The following is a 23,380-nucleotide window of genomic DNA, read 5'->3' as shown; positions in this document are numbered from 1 at the left end:
GTGATGTGAAATATTTCAATTTATTGACTTTAAGAAATGCACGTAGACAGAAACGGTCAAACATTTTTCAGAAGCTTATAAAGAAACTATTAGTTACAAGAAAGTAACTGCATCGAGCAATTCAGGTATTTTTTTTACATACTTTATTATTTTCAACAGTAAATCACATGTATAACGTATCTTTTATGTCTGGACGAAATTTGCAATTGTTAAAAGTGTATATATTTTGATGGCAAATTTTACAGAAACATTTTCCACATATAGAACGCATAATTATAGAAGAAAAATTTACGATTATTATGTAATGTGTGTTTTTTTATTGCAAGTCCCATGATTTATTTATTTTTATTTATTTCAATGTTAAAACTTTAAAGTTGTAATAAAATGCTATTGTTGGTAAGTCTTAACCGTTGAGCAATGATTTCGCACATGCATCATTCGCCATAAAGGAAGCGTCTATACGACATACGGAATTTCATTCATACAGGCATTTTAAAATTATCCTTTTTAACATTCATACTTCAGACAGCGGAGTTATAAATTAATACTTATTATGTAATTTAGTAGTAAAATACTGTAATGACTAATTTGATATCGGACATGGATGTTTGATTTCATATTATACAAAGTGGAAGTACAGATAATGCTTTACATAAAAACTCAGTACATGCATATATAATTTAATACTGAATCATAGACTAATTTACGAGCTAACAATAAGACAAATGATATCCATGTCTAAATAAAACAAATGATTGTTTTAGTTTCATGACATACAACAAAATAAATGCTTTTATTAAAATACATGACTACTTCAATACTTTATGTAAATCAGTCAACATTCATAAAACAAAATATAACATAAGTTTAATGTAATATGAGCCGCGTCATGACCAAACCAACATAGTGCGTTTGTGACCAGCATGGATCTAGACCAGTCTGCGCATCCGCGCAGTCTGATCAGGATCCATGCTGTTCGCTAACAAACCCTATAACAAGTAGAACAGCATGGATTCTGATCAGAATGCGCGGATGCGCAGGCTGGTCTGGATCCATGCTGGTCGCAAACCCATTATGTTGGTTTTGTCGTGACGCGGCTCAATTATAACAAAACATTCCTTAACCACAAATTTAATTATTTTAAGTGAAATACAAAATTTAGTAATAAACGTCATAGGTCAACCTTTCAGCTTATTTGAACACATAGTTACAATGTATATAACAGTTATTTCATATAAAGTTAGCCACGTAATAGAAATGTCCACTGATAGGGGAGAAAATGTGCCAGCGGCCGTTTTGCTCGATAGATTGTTATTAAGAAGGCAATAGGTTAAATTCAATATTTTTCTCAGTTTGTGAGAAACGTTCGGATATAAAGATAAAGAAATAAAAGTAGTCATAGCACCAGACAAAAAGGAGCTTCACTGAGCTCAACAGTCTAAACATATAAAATATAAAATTCTTACATATTCAAAATGGTGTACTTAAAGTCATAAAATATGCATATGATTATAAAGAACATATATTCAGAGTAAAATCGAAAATCGAGTTTTTTTTTACGATTCTCACCTCTATTTCAGTGAAATCGTTTCAACGTGGGTCATTTTACACAAAAATTATCCTGACAAAGAAGTGAGGGAATTATTTGAAATTTTGCACACAAATTATTAGCCCAGAACTACATCAAATGCTCTCGAAAAAATATTTCCAGTCCCTTCTTGTAAAAAGTCTTAAAACCTCAGTGAAGTCCCTTGAACAAATAGTAGTAACAAGTAATAGACCTAAATCAATCTGAATAAAATTAACTCCTATTTAATGCTACGCCTTACACATGTTATAAGTAGATCTGAAGTTTAGTCAAATTGAGACCTATAGATGTAGTCGTGAACATGGTTATTAAAGCACCCCACAAACATATCAAACATTACACTCATTGATCCGCGTCACGAAAAAAACCAACACAATGCGTTTGCGACCAGCATGGATCCAGACCAGCCTGCGCATTCGCGCAGTCTGATCAGGATCCAGATCCATGCCAGCCTGCGCATTCGCGCAGTCTGATCAGGATCCATGCTGTTCGCTTACAAACCCTATTACAAGTAGAGAAACTGATAGCGAACAACATGGATCCTGATCAGACTGCGCGGATGCGCAGGCTGGTCTGGATCCATGCTGGTCGCAAACCCATTATGTTGGTTTTGTCATGACGCGGCTCAATTTTTATCCTGACGCTTCATGTAATAACTGCGCCATCGTGATGCAGCAATAATTATCTTAACACAAAGTAATATATCTTTCTGAAATTATTTCATACATTGTACAATCAAATATATCTTCATGATACTGCATAAATTCAAGATCTATTCTTTAGTTGCATGCCTCCAGATGAGCAAAAATTAAACGTGAGAAATATGTACTAAGATTCTAAGAGAAGTAAAAAGATTCAAGTAATAATTACAAATATAACATGTTGTATGGGAAAATAATAGTTTTTTTTGCAGTATTTATCGCCACATTTTTTTTCTGTGTTACAAACATAAAAGGTCTATTTTTGCATATTTTACATTTTAGCTCATTTACATAGATTGTGAGTACCGTTTGCAACGTGTATATTACTTTCTTTGTTAATTCACAATATTTTATTGTTTAATACATCTCAAAATTTTCCTGAAAATAAGCCTGATTATGGAGGCATGCTGGTTTAATTCAATACACATCTTCATAAATTTTGCATGTTCTTATTCCATACGTTTATACACAACATAGAAAATATCTATAATTTACAATATTGAAATTTATCAGCTCAACTTTATGATAATTTATAATTCTATTTATAACATTTCGAAAGCCCCAAACGACATAAATCATAAAAGAAGTATCAATTTAATTAAATAATACACTGTCAGAATGGTGCAATAAATAAAAGCTGTCAATTTACTTTAACCGAGACCAGAATTGATAGATTTCATATTACGAACACTTTTAGGTACAGTACAATGAAATATTTTAGGCAAATGATTTGGTATGTTTTACCTACAGTGATGTTTTGAATAGTTAGAAGTTAGTTTCGATCTGATTAATACAAAATTAGGTAATACAGAATTAGGTTTAGTGTTATTGTGTAAGAAGCTTTATTAAAGGCACACACCCATTCTTGCACTAAACCAAAACTAAGCAACTAAAACTAAGTCTCAGAGTTTAAACCAATACGACCAGCAAGTCTTAAATGACTCATTTTTTATAATTGTTTCTTATTTGCTTTATATCAGATTCGTTACCTTTTTCAGTTTATAAATGACTAATGCACCATCTACTTAACACACAATTCCTTATTTCCAAACAGCACGTGACGACACACTGCGCCTATAGTCGTATTAAGAGTCCGAATTATTACATTGTTCGTCTCATTTTTATACCATCGTATATACAAATGCATACCATAGTTAGTTGACCAATCATAATTCTGGTTAAAAATAAGATTCACTTGCTGCCAATTTGGGCGCGTAAAATTGTATCCTTCGACGTGAATCAAATTTGGATATTGTTTAGACAATTTGTCTGGTACCCATAATGCATTCCATGCCCATGATTTCCGGTAATCGTCCCGATAACTGTTATACCAGTGATTTAAAAATGTAGCGTTCTTTTTAGAGATGACTAGTTGGGATCCCATTGTGACGTCACGCTCGTGACCTTGTGTGTAATCATATTTTCTTAAAGGTTCCAGAGGCCGCAGCACAATTTCATCAAAATCAAGGTAAATTCCACCATAAACTGAAATGAAAAAAATTAACTTAAATCTCTCGAATCTTTTTTTAAAGAACACGACTTCATAATGATCAACAACACCGAATTTAGCCCAAGGATGTATTCTAGTTTCTGCTTGCTCCCTTTTATCGAACTTTGCAGAATTTTAGTTGTATCATTTTAAAACTATCTTATATATTTCCTTATTTCTTTTTCTTTATTTCTTTATTTTATTTTATTTCAGACCTTTAGATTTTAGATTAGCATCTACTTATTGCACTTAAAGATTTATATTGTTAGAATGATTTCAAGATTCACTTACATTTTAATGCCTCAATCCTCATGATGTCAGAGGCATGTTCCTCGTAAGCTAGCTTTTTACCAAACACCATTGTAGGTTTCTCTCTAACAACATGTATTACATTCGGAGAAATGCTAACAAAATAGTCCCAGTATTTTCCTTTAGGAATATAAAGGCCGTGAATGAGAAATAAGCACGGTTTTAAGAACCGTAACGCACTCATAAAACTAATGAATTGAAAATAACCTAATTCTTTGTCCGCATACCAAATAAAATGTACGACATTTGGTACGGCTTTTTTCCCGAGACAGCAATTATCTATGGCTTCCGACAAACATATATTGCCGAATTCCACTGATGTAATATCACGTGTTGACGTTGTCACAGACGTCACAAATTTTGAATATGGGCCATTACAACGTAAAGAAACTTTATGTCTTTGTGTTGGATAAATGTCAACTGAGAATTTAGGACACGCTGCCTTTGTTTTAAAATTCCAATTTTTAAGATCTGTTGGTTTATCTGGAACAACTAAATAGTTCGTCCATTGTGAATATTCAGAACATATTTCTAGTCCCCCTTTTATTTTGTCTACACTGTTCTTCTTATCATGCACAACTGCTTTCGCCTTTGGAACATTTTTATCTTTATTTTCTTTCCGTTCAGGTGCAACTACATAATTTTGTTCTTTCGAATCAGCAGCGTTATATATCTCCTTAACCTCATTAATTTCTAGATCTAAATCTATTTGATTTACATGTTCTCCTTGGTTGTTCTTTAGATAGTCCAAGTCTTTATCCTTGAGTGTGACAATATCTGTTGTAACAATAAAGAAAAGGTGATGTTTAAGTCAAAGATGTATGCCATTACATATTAAACTGAGTCGGATATTTTATTATAAATAAGAATACGATTCTGATAATTTTCAATTTATTTTCCAAATGACAATGATGTTAATCCAAGGAATCATATTTCTTTAATTCAAAGTTTACTTATCAACTAATTATCGCCACTGTTCCTGCAACTGGGAAGTAAATTCACCTTATCTTTGAAATAAACCTGTCTAAGTCTAAGTTTGATTTTGTTTAAAGAATTGATAGAGGGTATATAGTAATCTGTGTATCTCACGAAAGTAAATAATTACAAACATAGACAAATGATATAAAGAATAAGAATGTCGTCGCATAAAAAGAAGGGTTGGATTTTGAGTGTTGCAGACTTACTTCGAATTTTCACTGTTTTAACAGGTACTAATACAAGTAGGTAGATATTGATCAAGACGCTGCACGTGAGCAGTATTGCCGAGAGTGTACTTCTTACAGATCGCTTCTTATTTGACACTGTTTTGTATGCTCTCAGCATTGTTTCTTTGCGGTCTTTGTGATCGTTGGGTTTATTTAAATAAATCGTCTGCACGGTATATGTTGTATACAATCAGCATATTATTCCGTCATTCACCACGGTACTTAATCTGTTCAAATAGAAAGAAAGAGTTAGTAAATGCACGTTGCGTAACTTGCTTTGTATTTACTGGTTCGCTTCTCATTTTGTTCCAAAATAATTTGTTTTGACATTAAAGTATTTAAAAATTAAAAATGGCATAATCAGCTACCCGGGCGTCTAATATTGAATAACTTTTTTATTTTAAATATTGCTATGGTAAAACGATACAAAATCTGATAACTATAGAGATAGAGACTCTTGATAATGAGTAACAAAAAATTAAAAGTTTACAGCATATCCACATGGTTATATTTTACAACAAAAATCCGTATTAAATGACAAAGATGCAGTGTATTTTACAAAACAAATGGAAAGATTAAGCTTAATGTCTTAAAACTATCACACTTTACATATACCCGTGCCTTTTTTTGCAACTCTACGGCTATTATTTAAACGTGGCGTTACGTGCGTTATACAAACTTACCCATATTAGTGTCAAGACGTAACACTCTAATCGACTCTATGAAAAAGATATTTATTTTTTTAATGTAAACAGTTCTTATTTTATGTTTGTTACTCTTGTTTTTGTACCTTCATCACTTCTTATATTGAACTCGTTGACTGAAATAATATTATGCTAACCAGAGGCCCACAAAGTTATTCTTTCATTAGACTCGTTCAATAAATTCAGTATGAAACATACACTCATTCAATCATATAAAGCATACTCCTTGTTATTTCAGAATGTCCCCTGGCTTACGAACAAATGAATCACGTTTTTCTCTTAATCATTGGCTGTAGCAATTAAAAACATTAAACTTGTTTATTTTGTTGGTTTTATTTTTTTACAAAAGGCATACCAATTAAGATGTGTGAGTCAAATGAAATTAAATCAAGTATGGCTTGTGTCATGGTTTATAATGATTTATGGAGGTATAGATTTCAATGCTACGTGTACAATTATGAAACGTTTCAGCATTAGTTTAGTTTCAGTACCACTGCACATGCTGCAACGAAATTAATTCGTTTTACTTTTACTTTGGATAGAAATTTTTAAGTGTTAACGATTTGTTTCATAAACAACTTAAGTACATTGAAGCAAATATTTTGTCATCTATAAATATTGAAATAAAGACTGAATAAATATTGACTGGTCTGTTGTGTGTACAACATTGATTTACCCAAACAAATACTCTTTTAATTTACTTATAGATTCCGTTCTGTATGCGCAATGGTTTTAAAAACTTTATTTAGTATAAATATCAAGATCAACATTTTGTTGGATTAGGTAACAAGTACATGTAATCATTCTTCAACGTGGCGAATTTACTTTTGTCATGAATTTCATTTTTTTTTGTGATTTGTGGTAACTATTTGATGTTAAAAATTAATATAATTTCAATTTGTACAATATACCATGGGCATATTTAAGACAAATTAACATCTCTTGGAAATGATTATTGAAAATAAAGAGAACAAATAGAGAGATCAAAAGAGAAGAAAAATAATAGAATGTGAATTGAAAGCTCACGATTTATTGGCTTATTTTATGTAAAAGATATGTAAATTTGTGTGTAAGAATTGTTTGGTCTCAATTTTCAAAAGAAATCTATGCATTGCTCCGTTCTATCTTCAAACTTAGCGATTGATGTAATCAATGTGTACATAAATATTATCTTTCCACTTATCAATACTGTAACAATGATTGCGTGTGTGTGTGTAAATATAAGTAAATTGCACTCATTCATTGTTAATCAATTGATTGCATCAATATACTTACCTGTAAATGTTAAGAGAAATTGTATTACTTTTATCGTTTATTTGCTTAAATCTTTTTTTAGAAATTGTACCAAAGATTGTTACTTAAACTAAAGTATGGCAAACAATTAATAAGATACCAGTAAATGGTTTGTACAAAGGTTCTACGCAATACAAATAAGGGGGAAAAATCAGACTTAAGTGCACTGTGATATAGGCCAAATAACTACTGCAAGGTATCTGGAAAAAAAAAACAATCAGTGCAAAATGATCTAAAAAAATGGCTTATAAAACGAGAAATAGTGTTTCAAATTATTTTGCCCAATAGAATTGCAGAATATCCTATTTCAAATGAATAATTACATAACACATTTACTTAAGTAAATCGGTTAAATTTAATTAGTCAAGTAAATCGACATATTTATACTAATTGGCTAAAGTGACTGCGCCGTCCGTGACCAATTTAATGTAGTAAATGCTTACTAATTAATAACCATTAATTATACTGAATTACCTTTATCAGAGAAGTTATTTAAATGACGTCAGTTCATTTATTGACGTCATTATGTATATCGGCGTGTTTTTTTTCTAACACATGCATTTATCGTTAAATAACAAGCTAAACTGTTTTGTCTTTCTAAAAAAATGCAAATATTAAAAACCATTTAAGTTTTAATTTGATAAGAAGAATTAGGGACTCAGTTACTGTTATTTATATTTATCATTGTATCATTGTATTCAAATATTAGTAGGCGGGCAAACGGACATATGAGTTGGCGTTCTTACCGCATCTACATCATGGGGTTATTTCTTTGTTATGTTTGTGTCTTTTAAAGCATTTTCAAATGCTTTAAAAGTTATCTTCAATCCTATAGTACAAACAGAGCTCACAGTGTTGTTTTTTGTTTTGTTTTGGTTTTTTTATGTTTTTTTTAGGGGTGGGGAGTTGTTCTTTTAAATGGTATAGATAGCGCTCTCGTTCAGTCATTGAATTATATTTATATCTTATGAACATTATTCACCACACGCTTATCCCTTTATGTACCCTTTGAAAATAAATGAATTTTTTTTTCAAAAATTAACTTCAAAACATTTATCTCAGGTATGTATTGAGATCAAAATATTTTCCCGTATATGCATCGAAATTGGGTGTTCTAAAGTTTTTATTATTCTAACTTACTATGCATTTCACAGAAGAAAGTATCGTACTATAATTATATAGCAATTTTGTAGTTTCAAATAGATTTTCTTTATGATAAAATTCATTTGAATTGCCCACGGTGATTCAGAAATTGACTTGACAATTGACCACTGGTACAAGTCGGTCATTTGTACTACAAATATGTGTCATCAAGATATCAACATCACATCTTAATTGAATGTCTTTATATCTGAGTCTGATTCTTTACACATAAGTATAAAAAGGGAACTTTTAATTTAAGCATGGCTCTTCATGGTTTGTTTTGCTTTTTAGTATCTTTAGCATATAAGCCGCGTCACGACAAAACCAACTAAATGCGTTTGCGACCAGCATGGATCCAGACCAGCCTGCGCATCCGCGCAGTCTGATCAGGATCCATGCTGTTCGCTATCAGTTTCTCTACTTGTTATAGAGTTGGTAAGCGAACAGCATGGATCCTGATCAGACTGCGCAGAGGCGCAGGCTGGTCTGGATCCATGCTGGTCGCAAACGCGTTATGTTGGTTTTGTCATGACGTGGCTCATCTATCTGCATATTTTGACTAGTTACAGATGATGTGTGTTGACAGTAAACTTTGCTTTAATCATTTAATTAGTGATCTTGACAATTATGTTACATATTAAATCTTTTTCAAATAAATCAACACGCAAATGTAGAGACGTGTTGCTTTAATTACTAAAGTTAAGGTATCATCTTATTACATAGTAAATGATAGAAGCGTGGAAAAAGGTTACAGTCCTGTTAATACATGTATGGGATTTTTTTATTATAATTTTGCATGGTTAGCGTCAATTAAACTTTTGAAAAATGTAATAGCACATTAAGCGTCAATGACAGGAACGTAAATAACACAGTACGTAGAAGACAAGAGCTGTCAATAGGACGGAGTGCCCGACTTCTCTAGCGTGCTTGATAGTAAAACAAGAGCCTGATAATGTACGAGACTACGAGTATAGGAAGCCAGAGGATGAATATTTCATTTCAATATATATATATATATATATATATATAATACTTTTACAAGTCTTGGCTATTGACCGAAGAATTTACTTATTTTACGTAAAATGGAACATATTTCATTCCCAATCCATGACATTGTTATAATTCCGACAACATGAATAACGTTTCTAATAAATGCCATCATTTCTTAATATACTCGTTACATGCGTAACCTAAACCACAACATAAGGCCATTATTCAGTCAAAATCCATGCCAAAGTTATGGTCCTTGGACAATGGCCTCTAAAATAATTCCAAATCTATGTCTTAAGTTTATAGTGAATTTTTACAGTAGTTTTTTTTTAATTTTTAAGTTAAATCAAGATTTCATTTAAAGTTCAATTAACACAGAGTCATGAATAACATCTCTGATAAGATTCAAAATCTATATCGGACTTAAGTTATTGGCCTTGAATATAGCCTTCCAATTACGATCCCGAAGACGTGATTCAAGTTTCAAGTGAATACATTTTATAGTTTTAAAACTTGATGTTGCATGAGTATTTTCTAATTTCACAAAGGGGCATAATTCTGTCAAAATCGATGCTAGAGTCTTGGCTTTGAAAAGTGATCTGAAATAAATGTGTGAGGTGGCAAAGGGGTTAAGAGGTATAATGCTATACATGTTGCACGTAGAACTTTAACCGACTCCCAGATGAGAATGGTATATAGGCTCATTATTCTTTAAAGAGTCGAAGTACAAAGAAAATTGAACAACTGTTGATATTTAAAGATAATGCGTTGTTGAACAGATAAAAAATTTTACTTGTTGAATATAATAAAAAAAAACCTAATGTGACAATGAAAATGTTTCCTTAAGATATTGGATAGTGTCAATGAAAAGATAATAATTTTATATCACATTTTAATATTAGAAACAGTATGTCAATGGAGACACAAAGTTTATTACACGGTTAATACTAGAAACAGTAAGTCAATAAAAGTGGACACAAAGTTTATTACACGGTCAATATCATAAACAGTACGTCAATGAGAATTCTGCGATGGTTATTGCACAGTTAGAGTAAATAAAAAGATAGCGAAAACTATTAATAGATTTGTATTTTTAAAAAGGTCGTCAATTTAACATTTAATTGATACTGACCATGCAGTTAGCGCCAAAGAATCACTCCATTTGCTTTTGCTGCATACGTTTTATGTGTATATTGGTTTTAAATGCATTTTAAGCAATAAAATAATTTTAAACTAAACTAATAAAAAACAATGTTATTTACTCAATTAATATAAGAAACAGTTCGTTTAATGAAATATAACTTTTTCATAAGAAGATAACGAATGCTTTTTCACAGTAAATAAAGGAAAATGTTTAACTTTTGATACAAAACGAAAATGAAAAGATAACAATCTATAATATACGGTTGACAATAGAAATAACGTACCCATGACAATTTCGGAAGAAAAATGTAATAATTTCACAGTAGGAATGCGACAAAGAGCACCCTTGCAAAGTTCGCGGAGGACATATCATATGCATGAAAATAAATCATAGAAGAGAGAGCAATTTCGAAAATTTAATTTTTTATTGTTAGACTTAAATATAGGTTTTACAAAAATATCTATATTTACAAAAGATATGCACAAATTGTCAAATAAAAGTAATGCTATTTCATCATGAAAATAAAACAATAGTAACGAGAACTTAAATTTGCTTAAATCGTAATTTAAAACTTAAGATCGGAATTTCCAATTTTTTAAACATTATTTTTTACATCCATCATTACTGGTTATTATAATACATAAACTTAGATGAATTATTTGCCCTTGAAATCATTACGTTATTGACAGCTTTCAGTTCTATTTACATTATCGTCATATTTGTAAGATAAACAATTATTCTATTTAAGATCATACTATGGTATACGTAGTATATATTTACAAAAAAAATAATAAAAATAAACAATAAAAATAATAATCTAAAAACAAATACCATTGTCCAATATAAGCAGTAGATGTAAGTTCCATTCAGTTTTATAATAATTTTGTTTAATGATGTCCACACCTTAAAGGTCCTCCGTATTAATGTTAAGATTTTTGGAGAAAATAGTATGGTGTATTTGTTCCTTATACACTTGTCCTTTTGTTATGTCTGATATAATCGGATACTCGGCTATGGTCCGATGATTACTTAAAATCGATGTTATTATATTAAGCTATAGGTTGCCTCTGCGCTTTAAAGGAATGGTGTGTACTACAATGACCAGTTATTTTGAAATACCTTTTTAATTTATTTTGTTGAGTGTGAAAAACGTTTTGATTGTTTACCAGGGTATTTCTCAAATATATCATAAATTAAATGTACATGCATGACAATACAACAATGGATTTGAATCGCAAATTTTGAGAGGTATGTTTTACATTGTATTTATTTTATATAATTTTTTTACTTGAGTCACAAATTTTTAATGAGACTGTAAGGGGTGGGGTACTTGCTAATGCAATTCGGACCATTTCACATTTTCCCCAAGGTTTATCTAGTCGTGTTCATAGCAATTTCTCTAGAAAACTTCATGTAATTTCGTATTCGTCTGACAAGTTTCCGACTCATCAGCTCGACTGGAATATCCGGCTTCTACTTGAACCATCACAAACACTACCAGGAAGTCGTCACGTGATTGTAATAGTATTACTTTTGATTTAATAACAAAATAAGGGTTGGTAACATAAACATTATATAAACCTAAATTCTTAAAATTGTCTATGCACCGTGTTTGCCTTTATTCTTTATCCGAACGGAACAGCGCAATTATAGGTGCGACGTTATTGATCTGTAAGGGTGTGTGAAATTATTAGATTTTGTAATTACGAACGCGTGCATTTTTCTCATTGTATCCTTTTATCACGAAACTGATAATCGTATAATATACTCCTTTAACGGGTCACTATTTTAACCTCTTCGTCAGTAAATGACAGAGATCAATATTCCGAATACCTCCGGTTATTACAATTATCAAATATTCTAAATGTTAACACCCGACCACGTTCTTTGCAAGATAAAACATAAACATGGTTCCTGATTTTGTTCTTTCTATATTAATTCATATCGCATGGCAATAAGTGTTATTTTTTTTTTTGTTCTTTCTAACCCATTATACTCGGTACATTTCCATTTATGATTTGAAAATTGTATTGATATTAACAGTACAGTTTTTCCACTTTAGTCATAGAGAACAAAAAAAAATTTTTGCACCTGTTATATATCGGTTTTAAAAGTTTTTTTACGGAGGTTCAAAGGGGTCATAAGGTCAATTGGGGCATGGGGTAACACATTCAAGATAAAAAAAGAGCCGGTTTAAACGAGTGATGCTCCCCGAACAAGTTTTGGACACAGAGAAAAAAATTTCTTGCTTATATCTCTTGTAGTTTCAGAGTTATGTCCCGGACAAAGTTCACAGTGCAAAATGAACAAAGAGCAATAACTCCAAACTAAGGCAAGGCAGAGTTACGTTTCTTATGCAAAGTACGAGCGTACATCTACTTAATGAGATCTATCTACCAACAAAGGTTCTTGTTGATATCTCATTTCAGATTTCATTATGTCCCGGACAAAGTTCAAAGTGAAAAATTAACAAAGGGCAATAACTCCAAAATAAGGCTAGGCATAGTTACGGTTCTTTTGCACTGCGCTTCTACACAACGGTTCTTTTACATTGCAAACACCACTTTTAACGGCTGCGCTCACTGACTTATTATATATAGCCAGCTGTGAGGTCCCTTAGACAGCATTAGCTGGTATTGGTTCATTTTATCAGGGGTTTCCATTTGATACAGAAGTGAAAGGGCACAAGAGAGGGTACTGCACATAATATTTTTTTACTGATTTCTGTTACAAAGAATAATGAAATTTCGATAAAACAGTTATTATATATGAAACTCGTAAATTACGGGGGTAAAACAGTCTCGGGATGTTCCTACAAAAAAATCGTCTCGGCCTAACGGCATCGACAGGTTTTTGGGCGGAAATATCTCTCGATGTCGCCCCCGCCACTGTTATACCCATGTAACTAACTCGTTTCATATACTAGAACTATTACATATCACAAGAGCTATTATTTTTGTATATAAAATCTTGTATTTTTGTATATAAAATCTTATGATATTGCACGTTTGTTACGTCGTTTTTCATTGGATAATCGTGTATAGTACAGTTTTATATACACATAGGCAGTAAATTTATGGAGAAATCTTTTTTCTTTCAAAAAGGAAGTTTGCTTTATTATAAATGCTTTACAAAGATTCCCGACAGGTTATATGGCCGTGTATTAACGGCTGTTAACAATATCTTATAAAACAACTGCTGGTATTTTGCAGAATCAATGTTTGTACGTCATAATAAACGCGACGTCAAAATGACGTTACACTATTTGTTTTGCCTCATGTTTCCTTCACAAGTTATTGATCAGACAAGAATTTTACACTATCACCGTGTTCTTGACCTCAAAATTAAAAGTTTACTTACTGGACACGAGCAATGGTCATACCAAGACCTTGCAAAGAACTTCCAAAATTATTGATTGGGCAAAGTTTTTCCTTCAAGTACCACTGTGACCGTGACCTTTGACGTCATGACCTCAAAATCAGTTGGGGTCATCTAGTGCCCACGGGCATTATCCATGCACAGTAACCTTAAACACGGCCTATATGTTCGTAAGAAATTGATCGGAGAAGGATAACAGGCCGAAAGGAATGGTCGGAATTTCGTATGGGCGGACCACCCTATCACAGCATGAAGTGGGAACATAAAAAACTAAGTGAATCATGAACGCTAATTATTGTTAATTGTCAATTTAATTTTGTTTTGTCATTGTCATTATTGTTAATTTGTTAATTGTATAATTTTTTCAGTGAGATCGAGCTGATGAGAAGATAAGAAGGAAATATGAAACGAGCAGTCAATAAAAAGGTAAATTATTCTTAATATCTTCTTGGATTCATATTAAACTAAGGACCACTTAAAGTAAGGAGTAGCTCATTACATAAAGACACGAATGTCTTCAGTGGCATTTGTACAGTATAAAGTAATTTGACAGATACTTTAACGACATATGATACTGTTTAAGGAGTGTATAATAATAATAATAATAATAATAATAATAGAGGCTACAAATAAGTTGGAACGATATAAATTGCCTAACATCATATTTATATTATTTAACAGACTTTAAATGATTTGCCTACAACACATTGATTAGTTAAAGATCCTGTATGTTTTGTGATTGATATTGTTACTGTATGTATCATACACTTGCAAAATATTATATATGTATATAATTATGCAAATAAAACAATTTTCAAACATCCAAGAATATGTAAAATGTGTACTAAATAAATTTCTAATTACCTCCCTTTATTTACGCAAAATGTTAAATTGGGTAATATCTTTATAAATAATGCTTATTTGAACTTACAAGATTGACAAATCTTAATTTGAGCATCATATTTATGAAATAAAACCATGAAAAAAATGTGTTACAGGATCTTTAAAGCCGTGTTAGCATCATTAAAACAGCTTTTAATGTTCAAGACTGTAAAGTTTATATAAAATCTTGATAAATATAGACATTTTGAATATAAAGAAAGGACAACACATGACAAATTCGACACATTTTCTCGTGAATAGTGTCCCGATCAACCTGTAGGTTTCAACACGAAGTTGGAATCTATTTGAGCCGTCACGACAAAACCAACATAGTGGATTTGCGACCAGCATTGATCCAGACCAGCCTGCGCGTCCGCGAAGTCTGATCAGGGCTTACAGACCCTATAACAAGTAGAGAAACTGATAGCGAACAGCATGAATCCTGATCAGACTGACCGTAAATTGTCAATCTAATATATAACATACATTTGCCTTTATTACATGACTGCAAAAGCCCATGTTATTTCTGTTTGTATTGACATTTCAAATAAAATATTCAGGTTATTATAATTTTCAACATTTAAATTTACAATAACTTTACACGCTTCAGTATATATTAACTTTTCTAGTGTTACTTTACCAGCAAAGTAAATGTAATCAAATTGAAAGTCAACTGTAATTACAATGTACTGTCATAATGGCTTTAGAAACAACATAAAGTATATAGTCTGTGTCGTAAGAAATTTGTTTAGAAAAGTCAACACAATAGTCTCATATTGAACATTCATAAAAATCTGTAAGTTACAATATCACGCACATACAAAAACATATTTTTAAAATTTATTATACTGTATATCTATAGAGAATCAACTAAACTTGTACACTGAACAAGCGATATTTTCAACATGGTTTGAAATGACAAACTTCAAGCTTTACTTGCAAAAGAAGATATATTCAACGCTATAAATGCTGTATATTTGTGTAATGACGAGGAACTGTTATGTTCAAGTCATATTGAATAATAAAATTTGTTCTGTTCTGCTATAAAGTGTTTTCCCCTCCTGTAGAAGTTTTAACATCACAATAGAAGATGATAGAGCGGCTTGGAACATGGAATGCTGCCATATCGTTGTGTGGTTACAGGAGACTTTACAGCTTTAAAATCAATGATCGTACCAATACAGCCAGAAATGCTCTTGTTCGCTTTAGAATAATCATTTTATTTTAAGATCATTTGAGCCGCGCCGTGACAAAACCAACATAATGGGTTTGCGACCAGCATGAATCCAGACCAGCCTGCGCATCCGCGCAGTCTGATCAGGATCCATGCTGTTCGCTATCAGTTTCTCTACTTGTAATAGAGTTGGTAAGCAACAGCATGGATCCTGATCAGGCTGCGCGGAGGCGCAGGCTGGTCTGGATCCATGCTGGTCGCAAACCCACAATGTTGGCTTTGTCGTGACGCGGCTCATTTATTCTTAATATAACATTCATTTAAACATTTACAGGTGATGCGGCTGAAGTTTGACACCGTCATTTGGTAAGTTTCTTTAATGCATATTTTCTGATTAAAAACAAAAAACAAGCAAAAACATGTCAGTGTAATTAGTGTTTATGAATTGATGCATCGGCAAAATATCAATTTAACAATGTCCCATGTAGCCTAAACATTTATTTTGAGTTCTCAACAAATTTATTCTCAAGAACACACGCTTATCTTTGAACGGAAAACTTGTACATTTTGTCAATATTTGAACTCATAAAAAGATGTGTAAATTTACTCTTAAGGAGAGATCACCCCATGATACAAAGGGCTCTACATTTTATAAAATAAGTTTAATGACAAATGCGCAAAGAGCATGAGATCTGGCTGAACCATGAAAAGTTCCAACCTATACTTGCTTTATTGTGTAAATAGTTTTAATTAACTTCACAAAGATAATATATAATCATATTGAATTCGATCTCCCCCTCCTCTTTAATAACAGTAGTAGCGTAGCGTGCACTTCCGTTATTTAAGAATCGCCGCTTTTTTATTCGTGTTTTTACTTTTTTTATAAGTACAACTGCGTTACTGTCATAAAAGTAGACGTTCTAAAGAAAGTTATCAAAATATTGAAATAAAAAATTTATAAGATACTTTAAAAAAAAACAGTATCATAAATTAATAAAGATATGACAGTTTTATAATTAACTTGAAATCTTTGTCGAAAGTAATCCGATATCACCTAGCAAACTTTCAAACTTTTTAAAGGAATATCTTCCGTTTCATATTATATCTACAAACAAGGTAAAAGTAACCTCAATCAAAATAATTTCTATAAGAAATATGTGTCATTGACCTCATACTGAAATACGAAGCCTTTGTAAACGTAATTATCCATCGTGACTATAGTATAATTAAGCCGCGTCACGACAAAACCAACATAGTGCGTTTGCGACCAGCATTGATCCAGACCAGCCTGCGCATCCGCGCAGTCTGATCAGGATCCATGCTGTTCGCTTACAAACCCTATTACAAGTAGTAATACTGATAGCGAACAGCATGGATCCTTATCAGACTGCGCGGATGCGCAGGCTAGTCTGGATCCATGCTGGTCGCAAACGCACTATGTTGGTTTTGTCATAAAGCGGCTCAATTACACTTGTAACTGTAAATGTACTGAAATACTAAATGTTCGTGATAACAGATTTCTCCGATTGAATTAGATCTACACCCATTTTTTTTCATGCAAGTAGTTGCAGGTGTAACTTGCGACTCCCAAAAGAATTGAAATAAAATGTGATTCATATTTTAACATTCAAATTAAGTGGCTCGCCTTCATTGACATAGAATAGTTTCCGTGTAATACGAAACCCGGATATGTTGAATAAGTGCTGTTGGTTATGAAAAATAAAACCGACTTTGTTTATACAAGGTTCTCCTTTATCACGATATATGAAGGAACGCTATGACTCAAAGTTCATTCGGATATGCATGTATAAAGAAAAAAATATGTTGGCGTGGTTTGTAAATGAAAAGAACATCCTTGTTTCTGCTTATACGCTGGGCTGGCCATGATGATGTATTGTACAATTATATATAATTATAGACTAATAATAACTTTATTTTGTAATAATAACACATTTAGCAATTCTGCCTTTACCACGTGACTTTGTGATCTGTGTGGGGCGTATAAAACAACAACAAAAATTTGTACAAATAACGGTCCAGGTGGTATTTTCTTCTATTATTATTGCTTTCTTTTCTCTTTCTATTTATTTATTTATTTATTTATTTATTTATCTATTTCATATTATTGTGATATTTCTTTATTCTACATGGGATAAAGAGTAGATCTAACTCATTCTAGTTAGTCACCTATACATGGAATGTTTGCTTAAGGTTAAAAAGTAAAAAAACAACAGTATTTGTTTCGCAAAGTGAAACCGCGCGAAAGCCCTAATGTTCAAAGTTCAAACATACGGTTGCATCTTTATGGAAAAAATACTGATTTTTTTTTTAGTAAACATATTATGCATTTGTTAACCAATAAATAGGTAGGCTAGACACTTAATTTGGTTTATACAAATTTATTTAGTTCGATTGTGTTGGAAGCTATAAGCTTATTGAAACACTCTCGAAGACACTTAATTTCATAGACACGATGAAATATTAAAAAAATTGGAAGAAAATACTACAAATGTACCTGAACAGTCTTGTATTGTTTGTTTTTCCCAAGCAGATCACTTGTGCGTGATATAGGCACCGTGGTTAAATTGTGATAAAATGGAGGTATATTTGCTATGGCATTAAGTTTTACAGTAGAATTATGTGGTAAAAACAAAACTAAATATGTTCACATAATATCGGTTACTAAATTTTAAAATCAAAGACGTGATGTGTTATGTCTGTTTTCGCTTTTACATAACAAATATGATTTACATCATAGTGCTCATAGTAAATATTTTATTTCATCAAAATTATAACCATTAAAAGCCATACAACTCCAAGCTTTATGAACTGATAAAAGAAACAACAATACAAAATATGTCTCAATGGCGGACATCCGCCGTGATGTTCGTAGTATTTTAATACGGTAAACGGTAAAAGGGATCGAGTGAGAGTACACTTTGCATATTTAGCCCCGCCTATAAATTAAGCACGAATTTCTGATAAAGCGTTAACATCCTGATTAAAATACACTCATGAGCGTCACTGTGAAATCACACATAGTATAGTTTTCATTGAACAGAAAGAAATAAGGAGATCAGGTAAGTCGACCATCTATGTGTACATACTCTTTTTCATTATGGAACAGATATGAGGGGATCGCGTAAAAGGATCAGGTGATCATCTTGATGTACATAATTAAACTATAGCTTTCATTGAACAGAAGTAAGGGGATCACGTAAGATAACCAGGTGATCATCTAGATGTATATATACATGTACTATTTGCCTCCGTGGCCGAGTGGTTAAGGTCGTTGACTTGCCCCTCACCGCTTTGGGTTCGAATCCCGACAGGGACTTTGGATTCTTTCATGTGAGGAAGCTATCCAGCTTGCTTACGGAACGTCGGTGGTTCTTATCAGGTGCCCGTTCGTGCATGAAATAATGCACGGAAGGGCACCTGAGGTCTCCCTCCGCCAGTAAAGCTGGAACGTCGCGATAATCTTACGTGATCCACTTATTTCTGTTCAATGAAAACTATAGTATATGTACATCTAGATGATCCCCTTGTCATTTTACTTGATCCCATCATATCTGTTCCAAAATGAAAAAGAGAATGTACATCTACATGATATCCTTGTAATCTAACGTGATCCCCTTATTTCTGTTCAATGAAAACTATAGTATATGTACATCTAGATGATCCCCTGGTCATTTTACGTGATCCCCTCATATCTGTTCCTTAATATAAAAGAGTATATGAACATCTACATGATCCCCTTGTCATTTTACGCGATCCCCTCATATCTGTTCCATAATGAAAAAGAGTGTGTACACATAGATGATCCCCTGGTCGTTTTACCTGATCTCCTTATTTCTTTCTGTTTAATGAAAACTAAAGTATGTGTTCATCTTGATGATCCGCTGGTCATTTTACGTGATCTCTTTAGTTCTGTTGAATGAATACTATAGTATATGTACATCTAGATGATCCCCTTATTTCTGTTCAATGAAAACTATAATATATGAACATCTAGGTGATCCCCTTGTCATTTTACGCGATGCCCTCATATCTGTTCCATAGCGAAAAAGAGTATGTACATCTAGATGATCCCCTGGTCACCGTACGTGATCCCTTTATTTCTTTCTGTTCAATTAAAACTATATTAAATGTACATCTACATGATCCCCTTGTCATCTTACGTGATCCCCTTATTTCTGTTCAATGGATACTATAGTATATGTACATCTAGATATTCCCTTGTATTCTTACGTGATCCCCTTATATCTGTTCCATAATAAAAAAGAGTTTATGTACATATAGATGATCCCCTTGTCATTTATTTGATCCACTCATATATGTTCCAGAATGAAAAAGAGTATATACATCTAGATGTCACCTGGTCATCTTACGTGATCCCCTTATTTCTGTTCCATGAAAACTAAAGTATATGTACATCTAGATGATCCCCTGGTCATTTCATGTGATCCCCTTATATCTGTTATATAATGAAAAAGAGTTTATGTACATCTAGATGATCTTGTAATCTTACGTGATCCCCTTATTTCTGTTCCATGAAAACTATAGTATATGTACATCTAGATAATCCCCTGGTCATCTTACGAGATACCCTTATATCTGTTCCATAATAAAAATGTTTATATGCATTTCCCTCATATATGTTCTTTAAGAACTACAGTGTTTATACACCTTAAAGACCAGATGACCCTTCTTCATATATATTCCATCACTACTAATGTATATTTACATCTAGATGATTCCCTGCTCATCTTACATTAACCTCTCATGCATCTTCTATCAAAACTAGAGTATATGTTCATGTAGATGATCTCTTGGTCCTCTTATAATGTGATTCCTCATATATCTTTAATGAACATAAGTATACATTGTGTACATGTGCATTCAGATGATCCTACAATCATCTTACTTGATATCCTAACATAGGTTCATATGCTCATTAAATTATTAGGCATATGAATGAAAAAACATTATTGTACAATTGTATGTCCTGAAGTTTAAAGCCTGTTGCCATTTTTTAGACATATGCATATATTTATTAGGAGGATTAAGCATATGCATTATTTCACAGTGACGCTCATGATTTCCATAGATTAAGTCTATTTTAATCAGGATGATAACGCTTTATCAGAAATTCGTGCTTAATTTATAGGCGGGGCTAAATATGCAAAGTGTACTCTCACTCGATCCCTTTTTCCGTTTACCTTTTAATACTGCTAGAACAATGTCAATGTTAATTTTTTAATTAGATTTCGAGATTCTAGTATCATGACATATATCATCTGTTTGTTTTCAGGTCCGTATTTTTGGTGATGCTGATCTACCTGGCGCTTTCTTTTACAATACATTCTCAGTATACACAACTGGTGTCGGGAGCAAATAAGTTTCAACGACACCAACTACACAACGCAGTTAACACCAAACATGAAGATTCCGAAAACGATGTCGTTAATGGTGTTGACGATACTTTAAAAGTTAGACGTCAAAATGATTTAGAATCGGCCAATAAGGCTTTTCTGAATATAAGCAGTGAACAAAAGAATAAATCAAACTTGAAACTTAAACCGTCTACGCACATTGCCTTCCTTAAAGTACACAAGACAGCTAGCTCAACTGCCCAGAATGTGTTTCTTAAATTTGGTGATGAAAATAACTTGACGTTTGTTCTTGCCCACACAAAAGGTGAGTCAGGTTGGTTAAATGTTATCAGTTATACTAATTCAGTAACAAATACGAATGTTGTGCCTCCACCTCCTGGAAAACATTACGATCTACTTTGTTGTCACGTGATCTACGACCGGAAGTCGTTTGAAGCTATTTTACCACCGGATACAGAATATATTGGAATAGTGCGGGAGCCAATTTCCAGATTTCAGTCCGCAGTTAAGTATTTTAGTCCAAATTTCATTTTAAGATTACCAGGAAAAACACCTTTATCTATATATGCTAAAAATCCTTTAGCTTTTGAGCCGGAAAATCCGCGCAATTCACAAACAAATAATCGGATGGCAACAGAATTCGGATTTCCAACTGAACTGTTTCCAGGAAAAGAATTGAACGGATCACAAACAGATATTGACAAATATCTATCAAAACTAGATAAAGAATTTAAATTCATAATTATTTCAGAAAAATTTGAAGAGTCAATGGTAATTATGAAACGATTATTGAATTGGCATACCAAAAGCATTTTATATTTAGACAAAAATGTGGGCGGTAAAATAACCAATACAAGAAAGATTTTACCGCCGGAAAATATTGAAGACATTAGAAAATTCTTATACTTAGATACAGCAGTTTATAACTTTGCGATGAGAAGGTTTAACAAATATGTTGAAGATGCCGGTAAAGAATTCAGTGATGAGGTTGAAAATTTTAAATCATTACGAGAAAAGGTGATAACTTATTGTCATCAATCTAAAGCATTATCTATGTTTATACAAGCCACAAAGTGGTATCAGGAATTTACTATTACCAAGACAGATTGTAACATGTTTACAAAACATGAGAAAGATCTTATACAGCGGCAGAGATTTAGAATGTACGGTGTTTTAGAAAATTAGTTTGTTGTATTATTTACGTGATTTGTTTATTGTTAGGCAACCCTATTGTTGCCAATTGTATTAAATATACATTATGTTTTCTAAATTAGGTTCAACTTAAAATCTACTTCTTTTTAATGCGTTCAAACGTTCTAGTCTGGAGTGTTGTATATTTCACTGGTATATTTTCGCAAAATATATCACATTCATTAAGTTCCCCGATTATAAACTCTTTTACTATTTAAGACTACTTAAACATAGCACTCCTTTTCATCCAATATAATAGGTCGATAAAATACCAAATTATTAATAGTATAAACCCACGGATTTCTTTTTCAAAAGCATTTATTCTTTATCAAAGAAATCTTGGTTGATGACATAGAGAATTGCCGAAGGCGTTCTATTTTGTCTGAATTAAGTGACCACAGTTGTAAGAGAGATGTTATAAAAGTATGATTAACCGTTGGAGACAAAAATATCATAATAGAACAGTGTGATGTTAAGCGGTTATTGTTATCTTTTAACAATGAAAGTAGACCTGCTCAACAGACGAGAATTAATTTGCAAAAAGGGCGCGGTACGCTAACAAGTTGCAGTCGTATTTTCCCACGGACCACATTTTGTCATTTTTTTCTTAAAATCTGCTTTAGAGTATGTAAATCTTTCCGCTAAATTTGCACTTATCATATTTACTTTGTTAGTCATCGTCTGCTGCAGAGATATTCATATATATGTCTGAACTGATTTAAAATTTACTATTTATCTTTTACAATAAACTATTAAAATTCCATATTTTTTCCAAATATACCACTCATAAACA

General features: G+C 32.3%; 2 protein-coding genes across 5 annotated transcripts in view; one reads left to right on the top strand and one right to left on the bottom strand.

Annotated features, from left to right (window-relative positions):
- Positions 1–106: 106 nt before the first annotated feature.
- LOC132747620 (galactose-3-O-sulfotransferase 2-like) lies at positions 107–23,190 on the top strand. Of its 3 annotated transcripts, none has more exons than XM_060737040.1 (4): positions 107–125; positions 14,313–14,370; positions 16,335–16,366; positions 21,315–23,190. In XM_060737040.1, the coding sequence occupies exons 2-4, from the start codon at positions 14,347–14,349 to the stop codon at positions 22,579–22,581; spliced, it is 1,323 nt and encodes a 440-aa protein (XP_060593023.1). In that variant the 5' UTR covers positions 107–125; positions 14,313–14,346; the 3' UTR covers positions 22,582–23,190. The 3 variants fall into 3 exon arrangements, with proteins under 3 accessions (XP_060593023.1, XP_060593022.1, XP_060593024.1); XM_060737039.1 differs by lacking the exon at positions 107–125 and adding an exon at positions 11,641–11,814; XM_060737041.1 differs by lacking the exons at positions 107–125; positions 16,335–16,366.
- The window catches only part of LOC132747619 (uncharacterized), a 38,193-nt gene continuing 17,950 nt past the window's right edge, over positions 3,138–23,380 (bottom strand). Inside the window, exons 1-4 of one of the 2 annotated variants that reach the window (XM_060737037.1) lie at positions 11,398–11,547; positions 5,272–5,519; positions 4,070–4,864; positions 3,138–3,774 (exon numbers count right to left, since the gene is read on the bottom strand). In XM_060737037.1, coding sequence (XP_060593020.1) covers positions 3,311–3,774; positions 4,070–4,864; positions 5,272–5,410 — 1,398 coding nt within the window. In that variant the 5' untranslated portion in view covers positions 5,411–5,519; positions 11,398–11,547 and the 3' untranslated portion in view covers positions 3,138–3,310. Of the gene's footprint in view, positions 3,775–4,069; positions 4,865–5,271; positions 5,520–11,397; positions 11,548–23,380 lie in introns of those variants that run through there. The other variant, XM_060737038.1, reaches the window with a different exon arrangement.

This window comes from Ruditapes philippinarum, unplaced genomic scaffold (assembly GCF_026571515.1).
Source record: "Ruditapes philippinarum isolate M1 unplaced genomic scaffold, ASM2657151v2 ctg1011_1_1_1_1, whole genome shotgun sequence".
In the NCBI taxonomy this organism is placed as follows: Eukaryota; Metazoa; Mollusca; class Bivalvia; order Venerida; family Veneridae; genus Ruditapes; species Ruditapes philippinarum.
Note: the sequence above shows the minus strand (reverse complement) of the source record. Positions and strands in the feature narration are given on the sequence as shown.

Excerpts from the sequence above, each read along its gene's own strand:
- LOC132747620 (XM_060737040.1), top strand. The coding sequence starts at position 14,347 with ATGAAACGAGCAGTCAATAAAAAG. Across the intron at positions 14,371-16,334 it reads AACGAGCAGTCAATAAAAAG|GTGATGCGGCTGAAGTTTGA; the intron begins GTAAATTATTCT and ends AAACATTTACAG. Across the intron at positions 16,367-21,314 it reads AAGTTTGACACCGTCATTTG|GTCCGTATTTTTGGTGATGC; the intron begins GTAAGTTTCTTT and ends GTTTGTTTTCAG.